Source organism: Rhineura floridana, chromosome 4 (genome assembly GCF_030035675.1).
Source record: "Rhineura floridana isolate rRhiFlo1 chromosome 4, rRhiFlo1.hap2, whole genome shotgun sequence".
NCBI lineage: Eukaryota > Metazoa > Chordata > Lepidosauria > Squamata > Rhineuridae > Rhineura > Rhineura floridana.
In genome coordinates, this window is record NC_084483.1 from 102,755,750 (window position 1) to 102,778,882 (window position 23,133).

Sequence of the window (23,133 nt, forward strand, 5' to 3'; positions counted from 1 at the left end):
CCTATCAGAAGTCAGTGTTGTGTGCTTATTCTCTTTAAGAAAACACTAATCTTACTGTGATAACCCTAATACAGCTTTAAGTATCAGCTCTGGCTAAAACATGTCTTGCTTTCCCCCTGCCCCACTTTTTCTTTTAAAAAAAGAACACAGCCATGGCACCTGTAACTCAAATATTTCTCCAAACCCAGGTATTGCTTTCAGGTTAATATTTGGGTGTTTGGAAATGGAAACACCATGCAATAGTGCCCACAATCTGGCATACAGTCATCCTACAGCACAATTCTTTAAATACTTTATAAGAGGCATTTCTCCCAGGCATTTTAACATGTGTTTTTAAATTGTTTTTTGTGTTTTAAAATTTGTTTTTAATGTTTTTAATTGCTGTAAACCGCCCAGAGAGCTTCGGCTATGGGGCGGTATATAAATGTAATAAATAAATAAATAAATATGCGTTCAATTTCAGCAATGTTAGAGAATAGCCTCAAAAGATGCTCAATATTTATTTGAGCAAGATTCCAAGTAGGAGTATTTAAATACTTTTATCAGAGATGGGAACCATTTTTTGCTCATCCTCTGGGCCAACGTTGACAGGTGAGTGGAAGCAATCCACATATTACATGACATCATTATGATGTCACATGACTGACACATGGGTTGCTCACCCGCCTATCAAAATCCCAATATTGGAGGTTGAAAGGGGGAGCACAAGAAAAGGGTTTGCAATCCTCCCCCTCTTCTCCTTTGCATCCCGATGTATGAGGTGAAAAAGAGAAGCATGGAGAGGATCGCAAAGGGCTTTAAAAGCCTCCCCATGTGGCTCCTTTCCACCTCCTCTGCTGGAGATGGGAAGGAGCCTCGCAGGGCAGCTTCAAAGAGCAGCACTGGGAGGGAGAAGTAGTTTCCATTGAATAGAAACTGCTTCCCCTCCTTGAGCAAGGCATGCTCCTAACACCCATCAGCTGGAGCGTGGCTTCTCTAGCAAAGTAACAATTAGGAGCCCACTTTAAGCTCCTGATTGTTCCTTTGAAGCCCTGCCCTTAACAACCCCAAATGGGGAAGCCCCTGGGCTAGAGGTTCCTCACTCAACTTAATGCTATATAGCTACAAGTGCACTAAAAAGGGCAAATATAGTCATGTTAAAATCTGACAAAGTTTGTTTTCCATACATCCTTAGTTCATTGGTTGGCAAACTGCTAAAAAATTGAGGCATTTTTCAATAAATTATGCAGAATACATACAAGCATAGTCTAATTTGTATTGATCTCAAATTCAAGCTCCTTGATCACATAATTAGGATTTATTTTTAAACCATGGAGGATTAATATATATTTCTTAATCCTTGTTCTCAAAAAGAGGCGGGGGACATGTTTCTGTTATTAGTGCTCTGCTCAGCACACTGATCATCACAGTTCAGGTTATTCTTCCTTACTGAGCCACTAATCTTTGAGGTTTCTCCTCAGATTTTGTTGCAATCAAAACACGCCCTAGAATGTCCACATTCCAGTCTCCTATTTTCCTCTTCACAGTTGTTTCTAAAAGACAATCCTCCCAATTAACTCCTTCCTGCAGCCTCATGAGCTTCGATGCATGCGTTGTACTTAAATGCATACAAAGGCTTCCCCTTTGTTTCAGTATGGAGGGAGCAACTCTGCATGCATCCATCTGCGTTGTAACATGCTGAATTTCTGTAGTGATTAGTGTTGGACTACAACCTGGGAGACCAGGGTTCGAATCCTCACACAGCCATGAAGTTCACTGGGTGACTTTGGGCCAGTCACTGCCTCTCAGCCTCAGAGGAAAGCAACGGTAAACCATCTCAGAATACCGCTTACCATGAAAACCCTATTCATAAGGTCGCCATAAGTCAGAATCGACTTGAAGGCAGTCCATTTCCATTTTCAAATATGAACAGGGACATTTGCATTGATGTGCCTGCAGAGTTTTGGATCAGACGCTTAAACTTCGATGTTATCACGCCTGCTAGGCTGCCATTTTTGAAATGTTATATAGACACAAGAATTCCTTTCAAAGAAATCTGCAGCTTCTATAGTCTTCCTAGGAGTAGTTCCCCTCCCCCCCCCACAAGTCTGACAAAGCCATATGCAATTATTTATTTACTACACTGATGAGATAAGCAAGATCAGCATAGCTGGGTCAAGGCCCAGGCATATCCTTAGGGAACATATGAAGCTTGGTTGGTGATATCATTTATCATCAATTCACTCTGCAAAAGAATTCAGATATTTTACAGTAAATGAAAAAAGCTCTGTATTCTGTTAGGGACTTACCATGGAACTTGTATAAGCCTCCTAGATGATCTAGTAAAGTCTCCAGTGACTTGGATACTGGAAGGAGTTCCAGAAATCTGTGAATCACAATATCAAATACTGGCAGGAAACGGAGGCACACATTCCCAAAGTATATAGGCAAGTACTGGGGCTGGATTTGAACAGGAGGATTGACTTGCTCTGCTAGCCCTTCAAAATATAACTTTTCAGGATACTTCTGGGGGGGAAAAGTTTTTAAAGTATTAATTTACCTGCCTTACTTTAATAAGGTTTCAAACCGAATGTTTTATTCTCTAAGTATGCTGAATGCTGATTCACCCTGACTCAATCCTGTAGTGCACTTGACAAACGATTGTGCTTTACATTCATATTTCACTGCAAAAATCTCTAGCACAAACTGAGCTCTGTAATTAGAAACACATAAAGGCAACAAACTACAGATAAAACAAAGCTCTGAAATAAGGATTTTAAAAGTTTGCTAATCTTGGAGGCCTAAGGAGATGTATAGGCGTGCTTCCGCTACTGGGAAGAACAGTGGTTTTTGAAGCAGCATGATGAATGCACATGATGATTCAGCCTCAAAGCCCACAGCTTAGCCTGTTCACTGTGGTTGTGCACCTCTAACACATGCAGGACACAAAGGCCATCACAACTACATCCTGACCTGTTCTAGATGCTAAAGACTGTGCTAGCTCCTTCAGCTCCTCTAACATTCCCCAATGTGGAAATTGTATGCATGTCTGTCTGTCCATGACCAGTCTGTTTTCACACTACACTCTCAGTTCAAATTTTAATACCGAAATACTGTCATCCTCTCTCAAACACTTTACATTAACGTAAGAAAATTAATCTTGTTATTAAACAAATTGTGCTACCAAACAAAGAACTATATCGAGAAACAAAGTGTGCCACTATATTCTAATTGTAGATATTTAATCCCCCAAACACATTACCAACTAAAGAACATTAACTAAACATACCTTGTGATAGTTCATGTGTTTAGTATGCCAGTCATTCTGTAGCCAATGCTCTGGGGAGTTGTCCTTCACAAAATCACTTACTCTGTTTCGAAAATCATTAGGTTTAAGTAAGAGCAACTGGATGATGAAATAACACACCTGGGCTTCATTTCCTTCATGACTACGCATTGCCTGAAATGGGAGGGGGGGGACCATTATCAACAAGGACAGTAAAATACTGCAGGACATCTTTAGTTATATTAGCAGAATTAAAAGAGGTATCCAAACTTTCTAGCCATTCAACGAGGCCAAAGCACTGTAAGGGAAAGCACATGCACCAGAGGCATTTGAAGAGAGACACCATGTATAGGCATTTCTATACTAATGTTAGACAATGCCAAGCCAAGATGGGCAAACTGCAGTGCTTGGTTTTAAAGGGGAACATGGACACATAGTGGCCATAACAGAAATCTGGTGAAAAGCAACCCTGAACTTAATAATAATAATAATAATAATAATAATAATAATAATAATAATAATAATATTTTATTTTTAGGCCGCCTATCTGGCCGAATGAACGGCCACTCTAGGCGGCGTACATAGATTAAAATAAATACAACATATAAATACAGTTATAACATCAATCTTCAGATAATCAGCCCACCCACTTCTGTACGTTAAAAGCTAAAAGCTAAAATTACCTAGGAATCCTGTATGCCCGCTGAAACACGTTTTTAATCCTTGGCGAAAACCTACCAGGGAGGGGGCATGGCGAAGGTCATATGGGAGAGAGTTCCAGGGGGTGGGAGCCACAATCGAGAATGCCCTCTCTCTGGTCCGCACCAGCCTAGCTGTTTTCACTGGTGGGACCGAGAGAAGGTCTTGCGAGGCCGATCTCGTCAGGCGGCATATTTGGTGATGCAGGAGGCGCTCCTTTAGATAAACTGGACCGAAACCATATAGGGCTTTAAAGGTTAACACCAACACCTTGAATTGGGCTCGGTAAACAACTGGTAACCAGTGTAGATCTTCTAACACTGGAGAGATATGATCCCGGCGGCGGCCGTTCTTGATCAACCGTGCCGCCGCATTCTGTACCAGTTGTAATTTCCGAACCGTCTTCAAGGGTAGCCCAGCGTAGAGCGCATTACAGTAGTCTAAGCGAGAGGAGACCAGGGCATGCACCACCCGCGGGAGATGGACCGGAAGGTAGGGTCGCAGCCTCTGTATCAGATGTAATTGATACCAAGCTGCCCGGCTCACTGCTGACACCTGAGCCTCCATGGACAGCTGGGAGTCAAGAATGACCCCGAGGCTGCGAACCTGGTCCTTTAGGGGCAATCTTACCCCATTTAACACCAGGTCAATGTCTCCTAATCTTCTCTTGTCTCCCACAAGCAGTACCTCGGTCTTGTCGGGGTTCAGTTTCAGCCTGTTTCCTCCCATCCGTTCACTTACGGACTCCAGGCACTTGGAAATAGTATCCACAGCCAACTCCGGTGAGGACTTAAATGAGAGATAGAGCTGAGTGTCATCCGCATATTGGTGGCACTGCAACCCAAATCTCCTGATGATGGCCCCCAGCGGCTTTACATAGATGTTAAATAGCATGGGAGAGAGGATAGAACCCTGTGGCACACCACAATTAAGAGGCCAAGGGTCTGAAACCTCCTCTCCCAATGCCACCCATTGGTGCCTGTCAGAGAGATAGGAACGGAACCACCGTAAAACAGTGCCTCCAATTCCCATTCCCTCCAGGCGATCCAAGAGGATACCGTGGTCAACGGTATCGAAAGCCGGTGAGAGATCCAGGAGGACGAAGAATGAGTGTTCTCCCCTATCCAACGCCCTCCTCAAATCATCCACCAGAGCGACCAAGGCTGTTTTTCAGTTCCATGACCAGTCCTGAAGCCCGATTGGAATGGATCTAAATAATCTGCTTCCTCCAAGTGTGTCTGTAACTGTTTGGCCACCACGCATTCGATCACCTTGCCCAAAAATGGTAGATTAGAGACTGGGCGAAAGTTGTTCAAATCTTGGGGATCCAAGGAGGGCTTTTTCAAGATGGGCTTGATTATCGCCTCCTTGAGGGCAGATGGCAATGCACCCTCTTCCAAGGAAGCATTTATCACCGCCTTGATCCCTTCGCTCAGTCTCTCTTTGCAGCCCATAATGAGCCACGTGGGGCAAGGGTCAAACAAACAGGTGGTCGGCCTTACAGTAGAGAGCACCTTGTCCACTTCCTCAGAGGGAAGAGGCTGAAACCGATCCCACCGGACTGGATAGCAACTGGCCGTCTCTGGCCCACTTCCTGTATCCACGGCGTACGGAATTGAGCTCTTCAGGCAATCGATTTTATCAGCAAAATGTTTTGCAAATGCGTGACAGGAGGCTTTAGAGTGCTCCATGGGGTCCTGCGTAACTAGACCGACCAGACTACAGACCACTTGGAACAACCTCCTGAGACAACATTCTGCGGATGCAATAGAGGCAGCAAAGAAACCTCTCTTTGCTGTCTTTGTTGCCACTTGGTAGGCCGCTATTGCTGCTCTAACCTTAGCTGATGCCCAGGAACTGGTGCAAGATTGTAAGTGACATTGAACCAACTGGAAACAGTGACCACAGTGCTATCATATTCAATATACATTGCCAAGGAAGTCAAACACAGTGAAAATTCTCTTCAGAAGAAGCTTCTCAAAAATGGGGGAACTGGCAAAATGAAAGTAGAAAGAGAAAGTAAAGAGAGTCAAACATATCCAGAATGCTTGGGGTTATTAAAAGCCACAATTATAGAAGTTCAGCGAATACATATATATTGCAGATCAGGAAAGGTACCATCAAGGCCAAAAGGAAAACCATGTAGTTAATGAGCAGTCAAAGAAGCTATTAGAGGCTAGAAGGCTTTTTTCAGAAAACAGAAGTCTTGCCCAAATTACAAGAATAAAAAAGAATGTGAACTGTAGCAAAAGAAATGCAAGCAGACAATAAGGGACGCAAAAAAAGAAAAAGAATTTAAGGAGCACATTGCTACAAACATAAAGGCCCCGAACAAAAAACTATTTAAAGATACCAGAAGGAAACTAGCTATGAAGGTGATTGGACCTTTGGACAACATGGACGTCAAAGGTGTACTAAAGTAGGGAAAGGAGACTGCAGAGAAGCTGAATGAATTCTTCGCATCTCTCTTCGTTGTAGAATATATAGGGTAGATCCCTGTGCTTGAACTAATTTTCTCAGGAAGAAAGTCTGAGGAACACTGCCAAATAATGGTGACAAGAGAGAAGTTCTAGGCCTTACTGACAAATAATAAATGACCAAACCACTAAGTCCAGAGAATTTTAAAAGAACTCAAATGTGAAATTGTTGATCTTCTAACAAAAATCTGTAACTTGTCCCTGTGATCAGCTGCCATACCTGAGGACTGGAAAAGGGCCAAGGCAATACCAATTTTTAAAAAAGGATGTGAGAGATTACGAGTCAGTTAGCTTAACATGTGTTCTGAGAAAACTTGTGGAAAATATTATTATTATTATTTTTTTACAATAATTTTTATTCAAATTTTCATAAAACATACAAAACAAAATCATAAAACATTCAAAGACAAAAAACAAAACAAAACAAAAATAATTAAACAAAATAAAATAAAATATTGACTTCCCATTTGTCACAGATCAAATCAGTTATAGGTCTACAATATATAACAATCCTGTCTCTTAAATCATATTATAAAATCACTTTCCTCCAGTAGTTATCTTAATTAATCATCAAATCTCATAAACATTACTTTATTCTTTCCACAAAAAGTCAAAGAGAGGTTTCAATTCTTTAAGAAATATATCTATCAATTTTTCTCCAAATAAACATGTCGATTAATCCATCTCGTTAATAATTATAATAATCTTATTGTCATAACCATAGTCCAAATAAACATTTCGATTAATCCATCTCATCAGAATCTGTTAGGTTCAATAATTTCAATAGCCATTATTCCATTATCCCTATTAGTTCCATCTTCCATCTTCAATAGTCCTGTTAAGTCCAGTAATTTCAGTGTCCAATCTTCCATTATCAGTATTCCATAATAATCTTGCTGTCGTAGCCATAGTCATATAATAAGAGTCTGATGGGAATTTCCTCTATCCCAAATATTTTCTTGCCATCCATTCTGAATAAGTTGTTGAAATACTGTTGTAAAGTCATATCTCTGTTCTTCTTTTTTACAAAATGCACTGGCTCATCTCTTGAGAGTTTTTCCACTGTCACATGGCTGCAGTTAATTCCATAGATTTTCTCTATATCAAACTCCATCACGTCATTCCAGTCCAAAAGATTATCCAAGCCATTGATAACTTTATCTCTAATATCTTCATTAATTTCTTCAGAGATAACGTTAAATTCCAAACAGTAGATTTTATTTCTAAAATCCATAAACTCCAGATCTTTTTCCAATTCCACATTTGTTCCAATCTCCAGGGCTTGTATCTTCCCTTTATTTTTTCTTTTCTCATCTCTGATTTCATTCTCCTCTCTCACAGGATCCCCTATTTCTTTAAGCTCCTGCGTCATTTTGCTCAGTTCAATTTTCAGCTCCTTACTACCCTGTCGCAGGGTTTGTTTCGTTATCTCAATCTCATCCATTATTTTCTGAAACATAGTTACTTCCAGATTCTCAGCCACTTTCTTGATTGCCATTTTTAAAACCACGAAAACAAAGCAAAACAAAAATAAAGAAGAACCACTTCTTATTTCAGCAACAATTGGGTTAATATTCCAGGCTTGATGACATCACAGTATAAACAAAGCAGCCTGCCATATCTCTCTATGTTCAAGAATGCAAAACAAATTTAGTTCCCAGCATCAAAACAGTTAGTGGCGTCGTGAAGAAGCAGATTCGTCAAAATAAAATAGACCAAAAAGAGAATAGTCCCAGACAATATAATATTCCTCGGAATAGAAATCAAGAATAGAAATCCCTCTTCTGTTTATATCTTTAGAATGCACTTCCAGGACAGCTTTTTGCGACAGAAACAGAGATAAGCTGTTAATTTCGTGAATAACAGAGAAGAGTTATAGCTCACCCAGAAGTTGTCCAAAGCCGATCAATCTGACAAATCTCCTTTTGCTGCAACAATTTAAACCAAGTAAAAAAAATAATAGAAAGAAGGGTGCTTGCCTGTTAGTCCGTTCTCTCTTTAAAGAAAAGATAAACCTATCGCTTAAACAGATAGAGCTTGTTCGGAAGTCCGTCCGGCATTGTTGGCTGGACCTTATCTCATAAATTAATGAAATCCAGTCCTCCCAACAAAAACAGGCTTTGAGGTTGATCTCTACGTTTCTCCCTGCCCGGGAGAAATTTCATCAGTCAAAAAAAAAAAGTTCTGACTGATTTATATCTGAATAAGCTTCTTTTGAGGCGGAAGCCCGTCCCAAAAGCAGGCACAAGCGAAGTCACCCTTCCCGGAAGTCAAAAACTTGTGGAAAATATTATTAAAGATAAAATTCCAAAGCATATGCACAAACAAATCTTGCTGAGGAAAAGCCAGCATTACTTCTGCATGTCCTGTCTTAACCAACCTTATGTTGTACTTGCAAACATGTATCCGGAAAAAGCTTTTGATACAGCCTTTCACAAAGTAAGCTTAGCAGTCATGAGATAAGAGGATATGTTCCCTTATGGATCAGTAACTGTTTAAAGAACAAAAGTGGTAGGAATAAATAGGACAGTTCTCCCAATGGAAGGTCCCACAAGAATCAGTACTGGGACCTGTGCTTTTTAACTTGTTCATAAATGATCCAGAGTTAGGAGTGAACAGTGAGGTAACCAAGTTTGCTGATGACACCAAATTGTTCTTGGTGGTAAAAAGAAAAAACAATTGTGAGGAATTCCAAAGAATCTCTCTGAACTGGATGAAAGGGCATTAAAATGGCAAATGTGGTTCAATGTAAGCAAGTATAAACTGATGCATATTGGGGCAAAAAATCCTAACTTCACATATATGTTAATAAGGTCTGAACCACTGGTGACTGACTAGGAAATAGTTTTTGGGATTGTGGTGGATCTCAATGAAATGTTGACCCAGGGTGCAGCAGCTGTGACAAAGGCAAACTCCATGTTCGGGATCGTTAGGAAAAGTATTGAAAATAAAACTGCCAATATCATAATGTTGGTAAACAAATCTATGGTGTGACTTCACTTGGAATATTGTGTACTGTTTTGGTTGCTGTACCTCAAAAAGGATATTGTAGAACTGGAAAAGGGTTCAGAAAAGGGCTACCAAAATGATCAAAGAGCTGGAACACCTCCCCTATGAAGAAAGGTTACATTTTGAGACTTTTCAGTTTGGAAAAAAGGTGAAGGGGGGGGACATGATAGAAGTTTTTAAAATTATGTATGGTATGGAGAAATTGCACAGGGAGGTTCTTGTCCCTCTCTCATAATACTAGAACCTGGGGTCATCAAAAGCTAAATATTGGAAGATTCAGGACAGAGAAAAGGAAGTACTTCTCTCAGTGTTTAGTTACTGTGGAATTTGCTGCTCTGAGATGTCATGATAACCATAAACATGGATGGCTTTAAAAGGAATTTAGACAAATCCATGGAGAATGAGGCTATCAATAGCTGCTAGTCATGACAGCTGTGTTCCCCTCCACTGTCAAAAGTAGTATGTCTCTGAACACCAGTCGTTGGAAAACACAACTGAAGAGAGCACTGTTACACTCAGGTCCTGCTTGCGGGCTTCCCATAGACATTTGGTGGGCCACTGTGAGAACAGGATGATGAACTTATATGGTCCTTTTGTCTTATACAGCAGGGCTCTGCATGATTAATAATAATCAAAAAATGATTAAGAACCCCTATTTCCACCTATGTTAGAACAAAAGGAAGTATGTCTCACCACTGTTTTGAATTCATTTTGCAAGGTATTTGCAGAAGGCATAATAAAATACATGGATCAGATTAAGACTGTGACTTTTATGGTCATCATTCAAGGAGTAGCATTACTTACCAAACATAAAATGAGCCGATCCAGTGTCACAATGTTGTATTTCCACACCATGTCATTGAGAATCTCAATACACTTGTTGAGTTGTTGGCCCCCGGCTGATGTGGAAAATTCATAGACCAAGAAATCAGCAAATGTCCTAACATGAGCAACCAGAGCTCTGGCCCCAATTCTTTCTAACACCCTATCAAACAGAAGAGAAAAATGCAATGGTGGCAGATGTACAGTTAATTTAATAATGTGGAGTTTTACACATAGATACTCCACCTAAGGCTCCCATGCTCAAGCAAACAACCTCTAGAGCTACACTATTTATAGAACATGCACACTGAAAATGCAGGAAGCAGGGCAGTACTGATAAAAACCTGCAGTAAAAATAGCATTGTGATTCTACACTCTTCATTTTAAAATGGATTTATTCTTGAATTATTAGATAGGTTTGAAGCAGTGTACTTCATAACGATTTGCTGTGAGAGCACTGACAATGAAGTTTGGCTTTCAGCATATGCCTAGCAAACTATTAATATTATACACAATGCATGATAGAAGGAAGAAACCATTAAACACTGGACCACTGTAGAAAACCCCACTATTTGGCAAATACATTGTGTTTCCTTTTACTAGTAAGTTAAATGAAATGCACCTCTGTAAATCTACTCAAATCTACTATGCCAGAAAGAATCCATCTTGAAATGACTAACCTATAACCAATTTGGTTAATGTGATCAGTCTCTAGAAGCATCTTCCAGAGGAGACAAAGAAAGAGGGGAGGCGAGCCCTGCATGGAAAAGTGGGTGATGATATCATTCTCATTGATCATGGACTTCCACTTTCGATACTCCTCTTCCACATTCTTCTTCAGGTTAAAGCGACTCTCTTGAGGTACATTGTTTTGTTTGAAGAATGCCTGAAATAAAGTAACTGTCATCAGATCTGAAAAAAACCTAGTCCTATTTCATCTGAAATTAAATAAGCTGTTGTGAGTCATTCTGCTTTCATAATGCAGTCATTCAAAAGTGGGATATTAAAAAATGAAGGAAGATAGTCTGCTGACTGAAGATGGGATTAATTTTGGTGGGTTACACGCCCTCCAGTCATTAGCTTATTCTAAGCAAGTTGGCTCCTGCTGATTCTTTTTCCTTATGGTGCTGCCTAAAATTAATCTCCAGTGTTGCCAATGTAAAGGCTACCACATTTCTTTTCATGTTTTCTTTCTACCTTTAATTTTTTTAGTTAGTAGCTGTTTTAATTGTTTTAAATATGTTTTAATTACTTGTTTTTAACTGTTTTATTAATATTTTAATGTTTTTTGAAAATCGCTTAGAAGTCAATTTGTTCCTCCCCCTCCCCCTCAACAGGCCAACTTTGACAGATAGGTGAGGATGCTGAACTTGAAAGAGACTCACTTTCAGAAGGGTATGGCAAAATACAAACCACTTGCAAACTGACTTCAAAATGATGGCTCTCAGTGCCCATCAGGTGATCAGCGCCGAGAGCCCATCGACTGCACTAGTGAGTTCCTCATGGGATGAGTCTTGTACACGGTGCATGGTGGTTCAAAGTTCATACTCATTTCACCAGTCTAGACTAATAACAGAATTGACCTGCCACACATTTTGCATGTTTGATTATTATTTCTGCAAAGATCCATAATAAGGGGTACATTTTGTTGTTAAACCGGTACAGTTACCCTTCAAGATACATACAAAAAACACTGCTGCATAGCTTCCTTCAAGTAGCTACGTTGAAGTGACTTTTAAAAAGCAAGAGCATAATTTTCTTTCATATTAACTTGCTCATATGTTAAAAAATGCCCAAATTATTTTTTTTTTAAAATTACCTGAAGTGGAGCCGGAAAACAGCTCAAGGTGTGTGAAGCCCAGTTATGGGGAGTAAAGCTCATGATAGTCTGGAGTATATCCTTGCACCATGTGCCCTGAATGGAGTCTGATCCTGTGAAAAAATCTAAAACAGACACCTAAATGTAACTATTCATTTTAATAGCTAAAATAAATGGTATTATAATTATTAACAATTTAAGACCTCCACTGGCTTCCATTTGCTTTTTTCTAGATTTAATTCTTCATTCCTGCTGGACTCCTTACAACTGAATCCATATAATCCATCTAAAACATAATTACTCAACAGTTGAAATCTTGCAATGCCTTGGCTGTTCTAGTCACAGCTTTATACCTCTGCCCCACTTGTCACCTGAACTCCCTCTTGCCATGGAACTTTGCTGGTACACCCTTGCACTAGGCAGAGGAAATCATGCATGCTCCACAGCTCCTAGCACAAAGACCACCTTCCAAGCCAACCGCTCAACAGCACTTTATCCCTTACAGGGTTTTACGAGGAGTATTGGTACAGAAGCACCCATTCTGTAGCATCTCAGTTCAAAGCACCATAGGGATCTTTTCCATTCTGTTCACAGATGTTCTGAGCTTTTCTCATCTGGTTTTCTATTTGGTATTATTCTTACAACTCAGGATGGTATGGTGATATACGCTGGGATGTGGACATCGGTAGATGAAGAGGAATGGGCTTGCCAAAGGACTCTGTGACAATGTGATCTCATAATCATCACCCCACCAGAATATATACTATTTGTTTCATTCTGACCTTTTTTTATAGCTCATTTGGGATCTTATATTAGGGTAATGTTAATCAACAACATTTAATTGTTATATTTTCACAAAGAATCAGCTCAGATTACTAAACTGTGGCTGAACACTAAGCACCTTCATCCAGCTAAAAAAATCCATATATGTAATCAGGCATGCATGCAATACCACATGCTAAATTGGTGTCAGGTACAGAAATCAAATGCACACCCAGATATGCATTTGTTGAGGATGCCATCTATGTACACTATATTGCTTTGAACAAGATGTGCAATCTGATGAACATACCCATCTCTATTTTACATAAGTCACATGTTAACAGCTTGTTTATGCATGACTAGAACTGGATTCTTTTCCAAAATTAGCTTGGCCAATTCATCTGTATTACATGCTATGGCCTGGTTCACATATAATGATAAATCATGGCATATTGTTATAAGGATGAGCCACAGCAACTTCACGCTCGCACACTCTTTCCTCTGGGATGGCAGAAAGGAGGAGATTGGAAGTTTTTCTTTCTGTTTTAGTGAAAACAAGCCAGCTTCATAAATTAGTTTGTTGACGGTTTATTTTCACTAACCATAACTACAATTTGTCTAGATCCAGAGATTATGGCAAGCTGTGGTTAGTCTAAGATGAAAGTGAAAGTTTCTAAACTTCTTGTGGCTGCAGTGGAGAAAGATGAGGTCGTGTGTGAGCTGAAGGCTAGCTATGGCTTATTCTTGTAATGCTAAGTTATGTATTAACAATGCATGGAAAGCATAAAGAATTATGAGAATTCAAGTCTTTTAAAATGTTTTTAGCACATAGTATTGTATTAATGCTCACTCTGCAGCAATTGCAAGTACTATAGGATGAAACAGATTATCCTGACCCATTCCAGTCTGGGTTCAGGCCTGGTTATGGGACTGAATCGGCCTTGGTCACCCTGATGGATGACCTTTATCAAGAGAAGCACAGGGGGTGTGTGACCTTGTTATTCTTACTTGATCTCTTGGTGGCTTTTGATACCATTGAGCATGGTATCTTTCTGGGCTGACTTGGTGAGATGGGTATCGGAGGTACTGTTTTACACTGATCCCAAGAGAACAGCATTGGGTGATTGTCTTTCGGCCCCTTGGCAGTTGTGCTGTGGGGTGCCGCAGGGTACCATCTTGTCCTCCATGCTATTTAACATCTATATGAAGCCGTTGGGAGTGATCATTAGATTTGGGGAAAGTGTCAGCAGTATGCTGATGATACCCAGCTCTATTTCCCTGTAACATCGAATCTGGAGAGGCTGTGCAAACCTTAGACCAGTGTCTGGACTTGGTGGTGGGCTGGATGAGGGCCAATAAACTGACTCTGAATCCTAGCAAGATGGAGATGCTGTGGGTTGGTGGTTCCCGAGTTCGGATAATTGGTCGGCTGCCTGCTTTGGATGAAACCGTACTCCCTCTGAAAGAGCAGGTCAGTAGTCTGGGGGTGCTGCTGGATCCATCTTTGTCACTAGACTCCCATGTGACCTCCGTGGCTAGGAGCACCTTTTACCAGCTTCAGCTGGTAAGACAGCTGAGGCCGTTTCTGGACCGGGATAGCCTGACCACTGTTGTCCATGCACTGGTAACCTCCAGGCTGGATTACTGTAATGCGCTTTATGTGGGGTTGCCCTTGAGATTGGTCCAGAAGTTGCAGCTGGTGCAAAATGCAGTGGCAAGACTGCTCACTGGGGCAGGGTATCACCAACATGTCACCCCACTGCTGAAAGAATTGCACTGGCTACGTATTAGCTACTGGGCTATGTTCAAGGTTCTGGTTTTGATCTACAGCTTGGGACCAGGATACCTGAAAGGCCATCTTACCTCTTATATACCCAGTCAATCAATGCGCTCTGCAGGTGAGGGCCTCCTGAAGACATCATCTTATCAGGAGATCCACTCCACACCACATAGGAAGGGGACATTTAGTGTAGTGGCACCTACCCTTTGGAATTCCCTCCCCTTAAATATTAGACAGGTGCCATCTCTGTTACCTTTTTGGCACCTACTGAAGACCTTCTTTCAACAAGCTTTTAAGTAGAGACCTTATCCCAGTCTGTGTCTGTGTTGGAATAGCTTTTTATATGTTTTTAAATCTTTTTTTTAAAAGATGTTTTTAAAGATGTTTGGGTTTAATATGTTTTTAAGGATGTTTTGTTGTAATATATATTATTATTAATGATGTTTTAGAGTGTTTTTAGTGCTTTTGTTCACCGCCCTGGACTTCTACTGGGAGGAAGGGCAGGATATAAATATAATAAATAAATAAATAATAATTAAATAAAATAATCTTGTGCTTTCCTTTTGATATATTCAAAAGCATTTGTAAAATTGAGTGATAATAACCGTTACCTGTGACATGTGTTGCTCTTGCCAGAGTCAAAATAAGTGCTCTGTTAAGTTCCTCTGATTCTGCTGAAAGGACTGTTTTGGGCTCATTAAGGAAGCGTGTGAATTGTGGCTGGACCTCAGAGCTACCCAAAGCAGTAATTAGCCGCAAAGCGGTGCTTTCAACACTATAAAGGGAATATATTAGCCATGTTTCAGTAAAATACAGAGATGATAATTGCATAAAATTAAAGTAGGAAATACCTTGCTTCAAGTATAATTACTGAAGGCATAACAAGATTCATTTTTAAGGTTACAGTAGGGCCCCAATTCTCGGCGTTCTGATAACACAGCGTCGCCAGCAGGGCAATCAGCTGTAGAGTGGGGAGCTCACGTGCTCCAGCTGATCGCTGTTAGCTGTAGCGCGGAGAGCTCCAGCACTACAGCTGAGTAGGGCCCCATTTTCCAGCAGTTTTTGCTTTTCGGCGGGGGTCTGGAATAGAACCTGCAATATGAGTGCGGCCCTACTGTACATGATTTCAGTTTTGTGCTTTACATGAGTTCACTCTTAGTTAACTAGCCACATTTCCATTTATTCATATTAGCCACATTTGCATGACGCGCTAGGCTTACCAGGACTATGCAAACACATGGACTCCAAGAGAGGAGCTCACAGCAGCTTTGCTCCTCTCCAGACCTTAGCATGTTTTCTGAACTTGGCATTCGTGGTTAAGCCCTCTCCTTGCTATCCATGAGCTGTAGCCAAGGTTTGTTCTGTAATATTTGAATCAGCTCTCCTAAGGATTGGCATATCTTCAGGCCTAATGGCACTTTTGATCCAATTTCTCTTCCATTATTTCCTGATCATGCCTCCCAATCAGCAATGGACCGATTTGCAGAAACAATACTTACCACAGATGAAGCTGATTCTGATTTGTCTGTGGCACAGCAGCTAAGGAATGAAGGTTACTTAGCAGCTGAACTCTGTAGTGCGGTTGGATATGGTGCATGCGATAGCTGAACATCTCTAACAGAGTATGCAAGATTCCCCAAGCGTGAGACTTAAAAACTGTAGGTAGCAGTTGACCTGAAAAGAAGAACAGTGTTGTCAACTGTTATTTCAGCTAAACATTCAGAGGAACCAATTTTTCTTGCAAAAACAAGTTTACACAGATACCACACTTTAGAATCAGGCAGAATTGGGCATATTTCCTTTTTTTAGCACTGATATATAGCACATAGTACAATCATAGCAATGTACTGCTAGACTAGTAGGACCATCCATTATTATGCACTGAAGCAGAATTAGAGATATGAAAGCCCAGAAAAAAACCCCAGAAGAATCTGAGGGAAATAAATTCACCATTTTTTCTCCAATTGTTCTTGGGAAAAACCATGGAAAACCCTGACCCTCCCTCCCATTTTTTCACTTTTTTCCTGCGCCTTCATATATCTAAACAGAATACTACATTATTTATTAATATCATGGCTATCTTACACAGGATAAAGCAAGAATCTCTGCTTAAAGAACAGCTCAGTTCCCACGAGGCATATGTTGTCTCCGGTGTGCACAATAAGCTGCTTAGTCCCCAGCTGAAATCTTAGCTTACCAACAAACTAACTGGGTGGCACTGGACAAGCTGTTCTCTTATCAGCCTGAGTCTCCTATCTGAGTATTATACAGGGATACTACTACTTGTCTGCCTTAAACATTCCTCCTAAGAATAGCTGAGAGGATATATGTGAAGTGCTTTGAGTATTCTGGAAAATACAATATAATTATTTTATAATATGCATGTTATTTGTTTGTTGTTGATCTTGTTTTTTCTTTGTGATACTATAATGTACTAGAATATAAAATTATCATGTCAGTTGCAGATAGAAATATATACAAACAACAGTAGTAATAACTGTGCCTTGATCCTGAACTAGATTGCATACAAATATATATAAAGTATAAATTTGTATTATGCAATGTTCTGAAGCATAAGCATTAGTAGAGTTTTTGTGGTATGCAGATGATATCCCAAGGCAGGGATGTTTATGTACATTCATTTGCCAGCAGGGCCCTGAATTTCAACTATAGCTTCTAGCTGATAGCATATTTGTTACACGAACTAGGATTCTTACTTATAAAACCTTTGATGCCCAAGGATTCTATTTCCATATAAACCAGCAAGCGACTGTATGTTTCCACAAGGGCTGGAGCCAAGGCTAAGCTAGATTTTGCATGGGCCAGTTTGATCACTCTGGTAGCTATGCTGTGAATGAGGCTGCGGAGAAAAGAAAACTGTGTTATTCTCTAACTGCAGATTATTTATTTATTTATTGCATTTATATACCGCCTCATAGCCGAAGCTCTCTGGGCAGTTTACAACAATTAAAAACATTAAAAACAAGTATACAAATTTAAAACTGTCAAAGAATTGTCCCCCTGGGGTTCCTTGCCCTCAGCACCCCAAGGGGGGTTCTTTGCTTCCGAGAACAGTCCCAACACCTTTGGGTCTCTGCTTCTCAGGCCAATTATCCCTCCTTCAGAATAATGTCTATGGTAGAACTGCCACCACCCCTCTTCCTAGCTCCCTTCTCTGAGTAAAGGGGATCTCAGAGAGCTACATGAGTTCTAAGGGATTAACCCACATCAATTAACAGTAATCAGTAGCATTCAGTGATCAAGGACTAGATTTAGAATCATTAGTTTTAAGCCAATACACACCATTTATAAAAGAGTAGTTTATTTAAAAGAAAAGAAAGGTATACACAAGACAGCAGCAATTGTTTCCTTAAAGCCAATCACCCTCAGCCGGGCTACACGAGATACATTTGCATGACAAAGGTGAGAGGTTCAATACAGACAAAGAATACAACAAAGAGCTTGCTAAGCTAAGATCCTATACTCACAGTAGGATAGCCTCCTCCCGAAATGGCTTTTCTTTTCTGTAAAGCTTCAAGCAAGTCGAGTAGATGGAAACAGGGAACAACAACTGAAGGAATATCCTTCATTTTCATGGAGTTTCTCAGTCCACAGGGAGGGGGGTGGTAAATAACTATATTCTGCCCCTGCGTGATCCACTCCTTTGAAGCCTTTGAAGATAAGGAGGGCTAGACAGCATCACCCAGGGGTCCTGACCTACAACACCCCCTCTTCCTGACTTTTGATCTCAGGAAGCCAATAAGGGATAACAGCTAAGTGTCATCTTCTTGCAAGGATGCAAATTGTCTGTCTGACACTGAGCCATGGATCTCCCCCAAAAGGGTGTCCCAGGTATCCACAGGCTTCCAGAATTCTCTCTGGTTGACCCATTTCAGCTTGACCAAAGTTGGCTATTCTTGACAAAAACCATACCAAGCTAAAACCCATAAAAACCAATAGGCAAGTTAAAAACGTGCTATTCAAATGCTGTTAAAAATGCCTGGGAGAAGAGGAAAGTCTTGACCTGGCACTGAAAAGATAAGTGTTGGCGCTAGGCACACCTCGTCAGGGAGATCATTCCATAGTTTGGGGGCCACCACTGAAAAGGCCCTCTCCCTTGTTGCCAGACTCCCAGCTTCCCTCCAAGTAGGCACCCAGAGGAGGACCTTGGATGTTGAACATAGTGTATGGGTGGGTTCGTGTCAGGAGAGGCATTCCATCAGGTATTGTGGTCTCAAGCCCTGTAAAGCTTTATAGGTTAAAACCAGCACCTTGAATCGGGCTCGGAAACATACAGGCAGCCAATGGAAGCGGGCCAGAATCGGTTTTCATATATTGGAACCGTCTGGTCCCTGTTACCAATCTGGCCGCTGCATTTTGCACAAGCTGCAGTTTCCGAACCATCTTCAAAGGCAGCCCCACATAGAGTGCATTGCAGTAATCTAATTTGGAGGTTACCGGAGCATGGACAACTGAAGCCAGGTTATCCCTGTCCAGACAGGGGTGTAGCTGGGCCACCAACCGGAGTTGGTAGAAGGCACTCCATGCCACCGAGGCTACCTGAGCCTCAAGTGACAGAGATGGTTCTAGGAGAACCTCCAAGCTACAAACCTGCTCCTTCAGGGGGAGTGCAACCCCATCCAGAACAGGTTGGATATCCACCATCCGGTCAGAAGCACCACCCACTAACAGCATCTCAGTCTTGTCTGGATTGAGCCTCAGTTTATTAGCTCTCATCCAGTCCATTGTTGCAGCCAGGCACTGGTTGAGCACATTGACAGCCTCACCTGAAGAGGATGAGGAGAAATAGAGCTGTGTGTCATCAGTGTACTGATGGCAACACACTCCAAAACTCCGGATGACCACACCCAACGGTTTCATGTAGATGTTGAACAGCATGGGGGACAGAACTGACCCCTGTGGAATCCCATACTGGAGAATCCACAGGGCCGAGCAATGTTCTCCAGGCACCACCTTCTGGAGCCAACCCGCCAAGTAGGAGCGGAACCACTGCAGTCCCTCCCACTCCCAACTCAGCCAGTCTTCCCAGAAGGATACCATGGTTGATGGTATCGAAAGCTGGTGAGAGATCAAGGAGAATCAACAGAGTCACACTCCCCCTGTCTTTCTCCCAACAGAGGTCATCATACAGGGCAACCAAGGCTGTTTCCGTGCCAAACCAAGCCTGAAACCCAAATGAAATGGATCCAGATAATCGGTCTCATCCAAGAGTGTCTGGAGCTGGTCTGCAACCACTTGTTCAAGGACCTTGTCCAGGAATGGAATATTTGCCACCGGCCTATAGTTAAGATTTTCTGGGTCCAGGGAGGGTCTCTTCAGGAGTGATCTCACTACCGCCTCTTTCAGGCAGCCAGGGACCACTCCCTCTCACAGAGAGGCATTAATCACTTCCCTGGCCCAGCCAGCTGTTCCATTCCTGCTAGCTTTTATTAGCAAAGAAGGGCAAAGATCCAGTACAGAAGTGGTTGCACAAACCTGTCCAAGTACCTTGTCAACGTCCTCAAGCTGTGCCAACTGAAACTCATCCAAGAAATCAGGACAAGGCTGTGCTCTGGATGCCTCACTTGATTCACCTGCTATAACACTGGAGTCTAAGTCCTGGCAGATGCTAAAGATTTTATCCTGGAAATGCCTAGCAAATTCATTACAGCGGGCCTCAGATGGTTACTTTTACTCAGGTTACTTTTCTGAGAATACAGATCTTCTGTATTGTAATCCATACACTGGGCTCCTCTGTAGCTTTCAGTTATTGACCATACTGTACCTCATCTTGGCATGAACCGTAAGTGAATCCAAGAGGTTCATGGGCAGTGGTGTGATGGACCCTGAAGCCATACAATTGGTTCCTGGGAGAGGTATCCTCATGTTGCCATTCCCATAAATAGTTTCTACTAGAACACCCATAGGTAATGTAAAGCATTCTGAATTGGTAGAATAAGCATTACACAAGAGGGCAATCTTGTAGTCATTCATCTGCAAGCTTTTATTTCTCAGACTCTGCTGCAAGAATCTGGAAGAAAGCGAAATGAAAGAGAGAATGTGATTATACCAAAAATGTCTGGTGAGCCTGGGCAACAAAAGTTTGTATCTGATGGTAAAGTTACATTAGGATCAAGATAATTTCAACTGTTTAAAAAAAACCCTCATTCTGGGTATGAATCTATATTTATGGGAAATCTATATTTCTGATGGGTACAGATCTTCAATGATGGGAATGCCTATTGTTGCTGAGTTTAAACATGCCTAGAGAACACAGTTGGATAACCAGCATAATATATAATAAATAAACACCTATAGCCTTTTGCCTCTCTATTTTCCTGCTGAATTGTACCACTTTTCTGATGATGCTTGCGTTCAGTTGCTACATTTCATTGTAGTGTTTTACTTATCAAAGCTTAAGCTGCCTTCCATGGTATGATTTGTTTTTAATGCAAACTGCTTTAGGCATAGTTTTATGGGAAAGCAGTATAATTTTGTACATGTATCAAATTAAAGATGAATGTATGCTGTTTTGTTTATCACCCTTGCCTCTCTCCATTCTCTCTTCCCTACCTCCCCGTCAATGTTTAAATTTTCAGCTTCTTCAGTCAGAGGCCTATGCTGCTCTGTAAAGCAGCATATGTTAATGCCACTATATAAGTAAATTGTACAGGAAAGCAAGTGAGCAAGCTGAAAGAAGCAGTACTGGAGAGAGACTGGTTGTATGGAAGGATGTAGGTAAACAGGATAAAGGAGACTCTGGCTTAGACAATGCAGCACCCACAGCAGAGGTGTGAAAAGTACATTGGATTGGGGACTGCACAACATGGGACACTGTTAACTCTCAGCAGTAATATATTTCTTGTGGGTAATTACATCCTATTTGCACAGATAGCTTGCAAAACATGCTATAGAGGAGTGACCAAGTCTGTTGTATTTTCTTTCATATATATCTGGACTATCACCACTGTAAGGGGGTATTATAGATAGCAATTACTCATGGTGAAGCTTGAGAGAGTGAGGAATTGGAATCTGTAGCTTAGAATTGTCACTGTGAGCCTTTCTGTTCAGATGTATCCAGATACAGGTCATTGCAAAAGCATGCGTTGATTGAGGCTTGTTGATATCAGGCACAGGAATACACTGAAGAAAGAAAAAACATAAAGTTAAATTCTACTAGCTTTCATGCAGGTAAGATGTTTAGACTTGGTGTACCCAATGTGAACCTTAGGAACCTGCACATCAATAAAGGATTTATCTTGAAATGAGTAGATATACATACCCCAATTGAAACCACTTTCTCTAGTGTCCTGGAGTTAAACAGATTAAATGTCATAAAAGAGACGTCTGGTCTTACTGTGAAAACGGTCTTCTCTGTGCATGTCAAAGATAGTATCAGGTGGGTAGGTAGTTCCACCTAGCGGTTGAAGGCAGAAGAGCACTGTTGATTTTTGCAGGAACTTCCTGTTCTGTGTGGCTCCCAGCTCAGTTTCCGATGACAAGCTAACTAATATTGAGAACAGTGACAAGGAGCATGGCATAAAACATAACACAACAGTACTCATACACTCTCTGCTATAGGCCTACGGTACACATAGTTGCAGCCTAGCCCTCCTAGTGAGTGGCCCTGATATCATCTTTGACATGCACAGAGAAGACCGTTTTCACAGTAAGACCAAAAGTCTCTTCTCCTGTGCATGGAAAGATGATATCATGTGGGACATACCAAAGCTGACCCATGTAAGGTGGGAAAATTGCTGGGCTGAGTTTATTGGTAGTCGGAGAGGACATGATGTAGCATTCTCCTCCCAAAGGCTGCTTCTGCAGATGCATATGTGTTGATCTTGTAATGTTTAATAAACGTACTGGGAGTGGCCCATGTGGCCGCTCTACATATCTCTGTCAGTGAAGCATTTCTCGAGAATGCTGCCATTGTGGCTGCTGCCCTAATGGAATGAGCCACTATCCTGGCTGGCCATGCAAGTTGCAGTGAAGCGTATGCCAAGGTAATACATGCTTTGATCCACCTAGTTAGGGTGGAGGTTGAAACCTTGTTACCCAGTGAAGCTGGATGAAAAGGAAACAAATAAACTATCTGTCTTATGAAAAGGCTTAGTCTTGGAGTTATATACTTTTAAGGTTCTTCTCACGTATAGTGAGTGCCACGCCTTCTCAGTGGGGTGAATAGGGTTAGGGCAGAAGGATGAGAGCACTAACTCTTGCTGACAGTGAAAGGTAGACAGAACCTTAGGAAGAAAGAAAGGGACAGTGTGAAGTACTACCCTATCCTTATGAAAAATACAGAAATTCTTATCTACAGATAGGGCATTCAGCTCAGACACAAGACAGGAGGGGGATCCCTTTCTTGGCTTGCCTCACGCCGTGGAAGGGCTCTGGAGGGGGGAAGAAAGGAAAAATCCTTTTTGGGGGGGGTTGTTTAAAAAGGGGGAAATGAAAGGTCGGAAGTAAGAAGAATACAAAGATAAAGACAAATACACGT

The 23,133-nt window shown here is 41.3% G+C and overlaps 1 protein-coding gene across 4 annotated transcripts in view; it reads right to left on the bottom strand.

The window, feature by feature from the left end:
- The window catches only part of MED23 (mediator complex subunit 23), a 67,522-nt gene that overhangs the window by 15,540 nt on the left and 28,849 nt on the right, over positions 1–23,133 (bottom strand). For 3 of the 4 annotated variants that reach the window (XM_061623851.1, XM_061623854.1, XM_061623853.1), the window contains 10 exons: positions 21,631–21,776; positions 20,419–20,664; positions 17,351–17,493; positions 16,133–16,307; positions 15,245–15,408; positions 12,092–12,216; positions 10,953–11,158; positions 10,255–10,435; positions 3,269–3,439; positions 2,289–2,505 (listed from right to left, as the gene is read on the bottom strand). In XM_061623851.1, coding sequence (XP_061479835.1) covers positions 2,289–2,505; positions 3,269–3,439; positions 10,255–10,435; positions 10,953–11,158; positions 12,092–12,216; positions 15,245–15,408; positions 16,133–16,307; positions 17,351–17,493; positions 20,419–20,664; positions 21,631–21,776 — 1,774 coding nt within the window. The remainder of the gene's footprint in view (positions 1–2,288; positions 2,506–3,268; positions 3,440–10,254; positions 10,436–10,952; positions 11,159–12,091; positions 12,217–15,244; positions 15,409–16,132; positions 16,308–17,350; positions 17,494–20,418; positions 20,665–21,630; positions 21,777–23,133) is intronic. The other variant, XM_061623852.1, reaches the window with a different exon arrangement.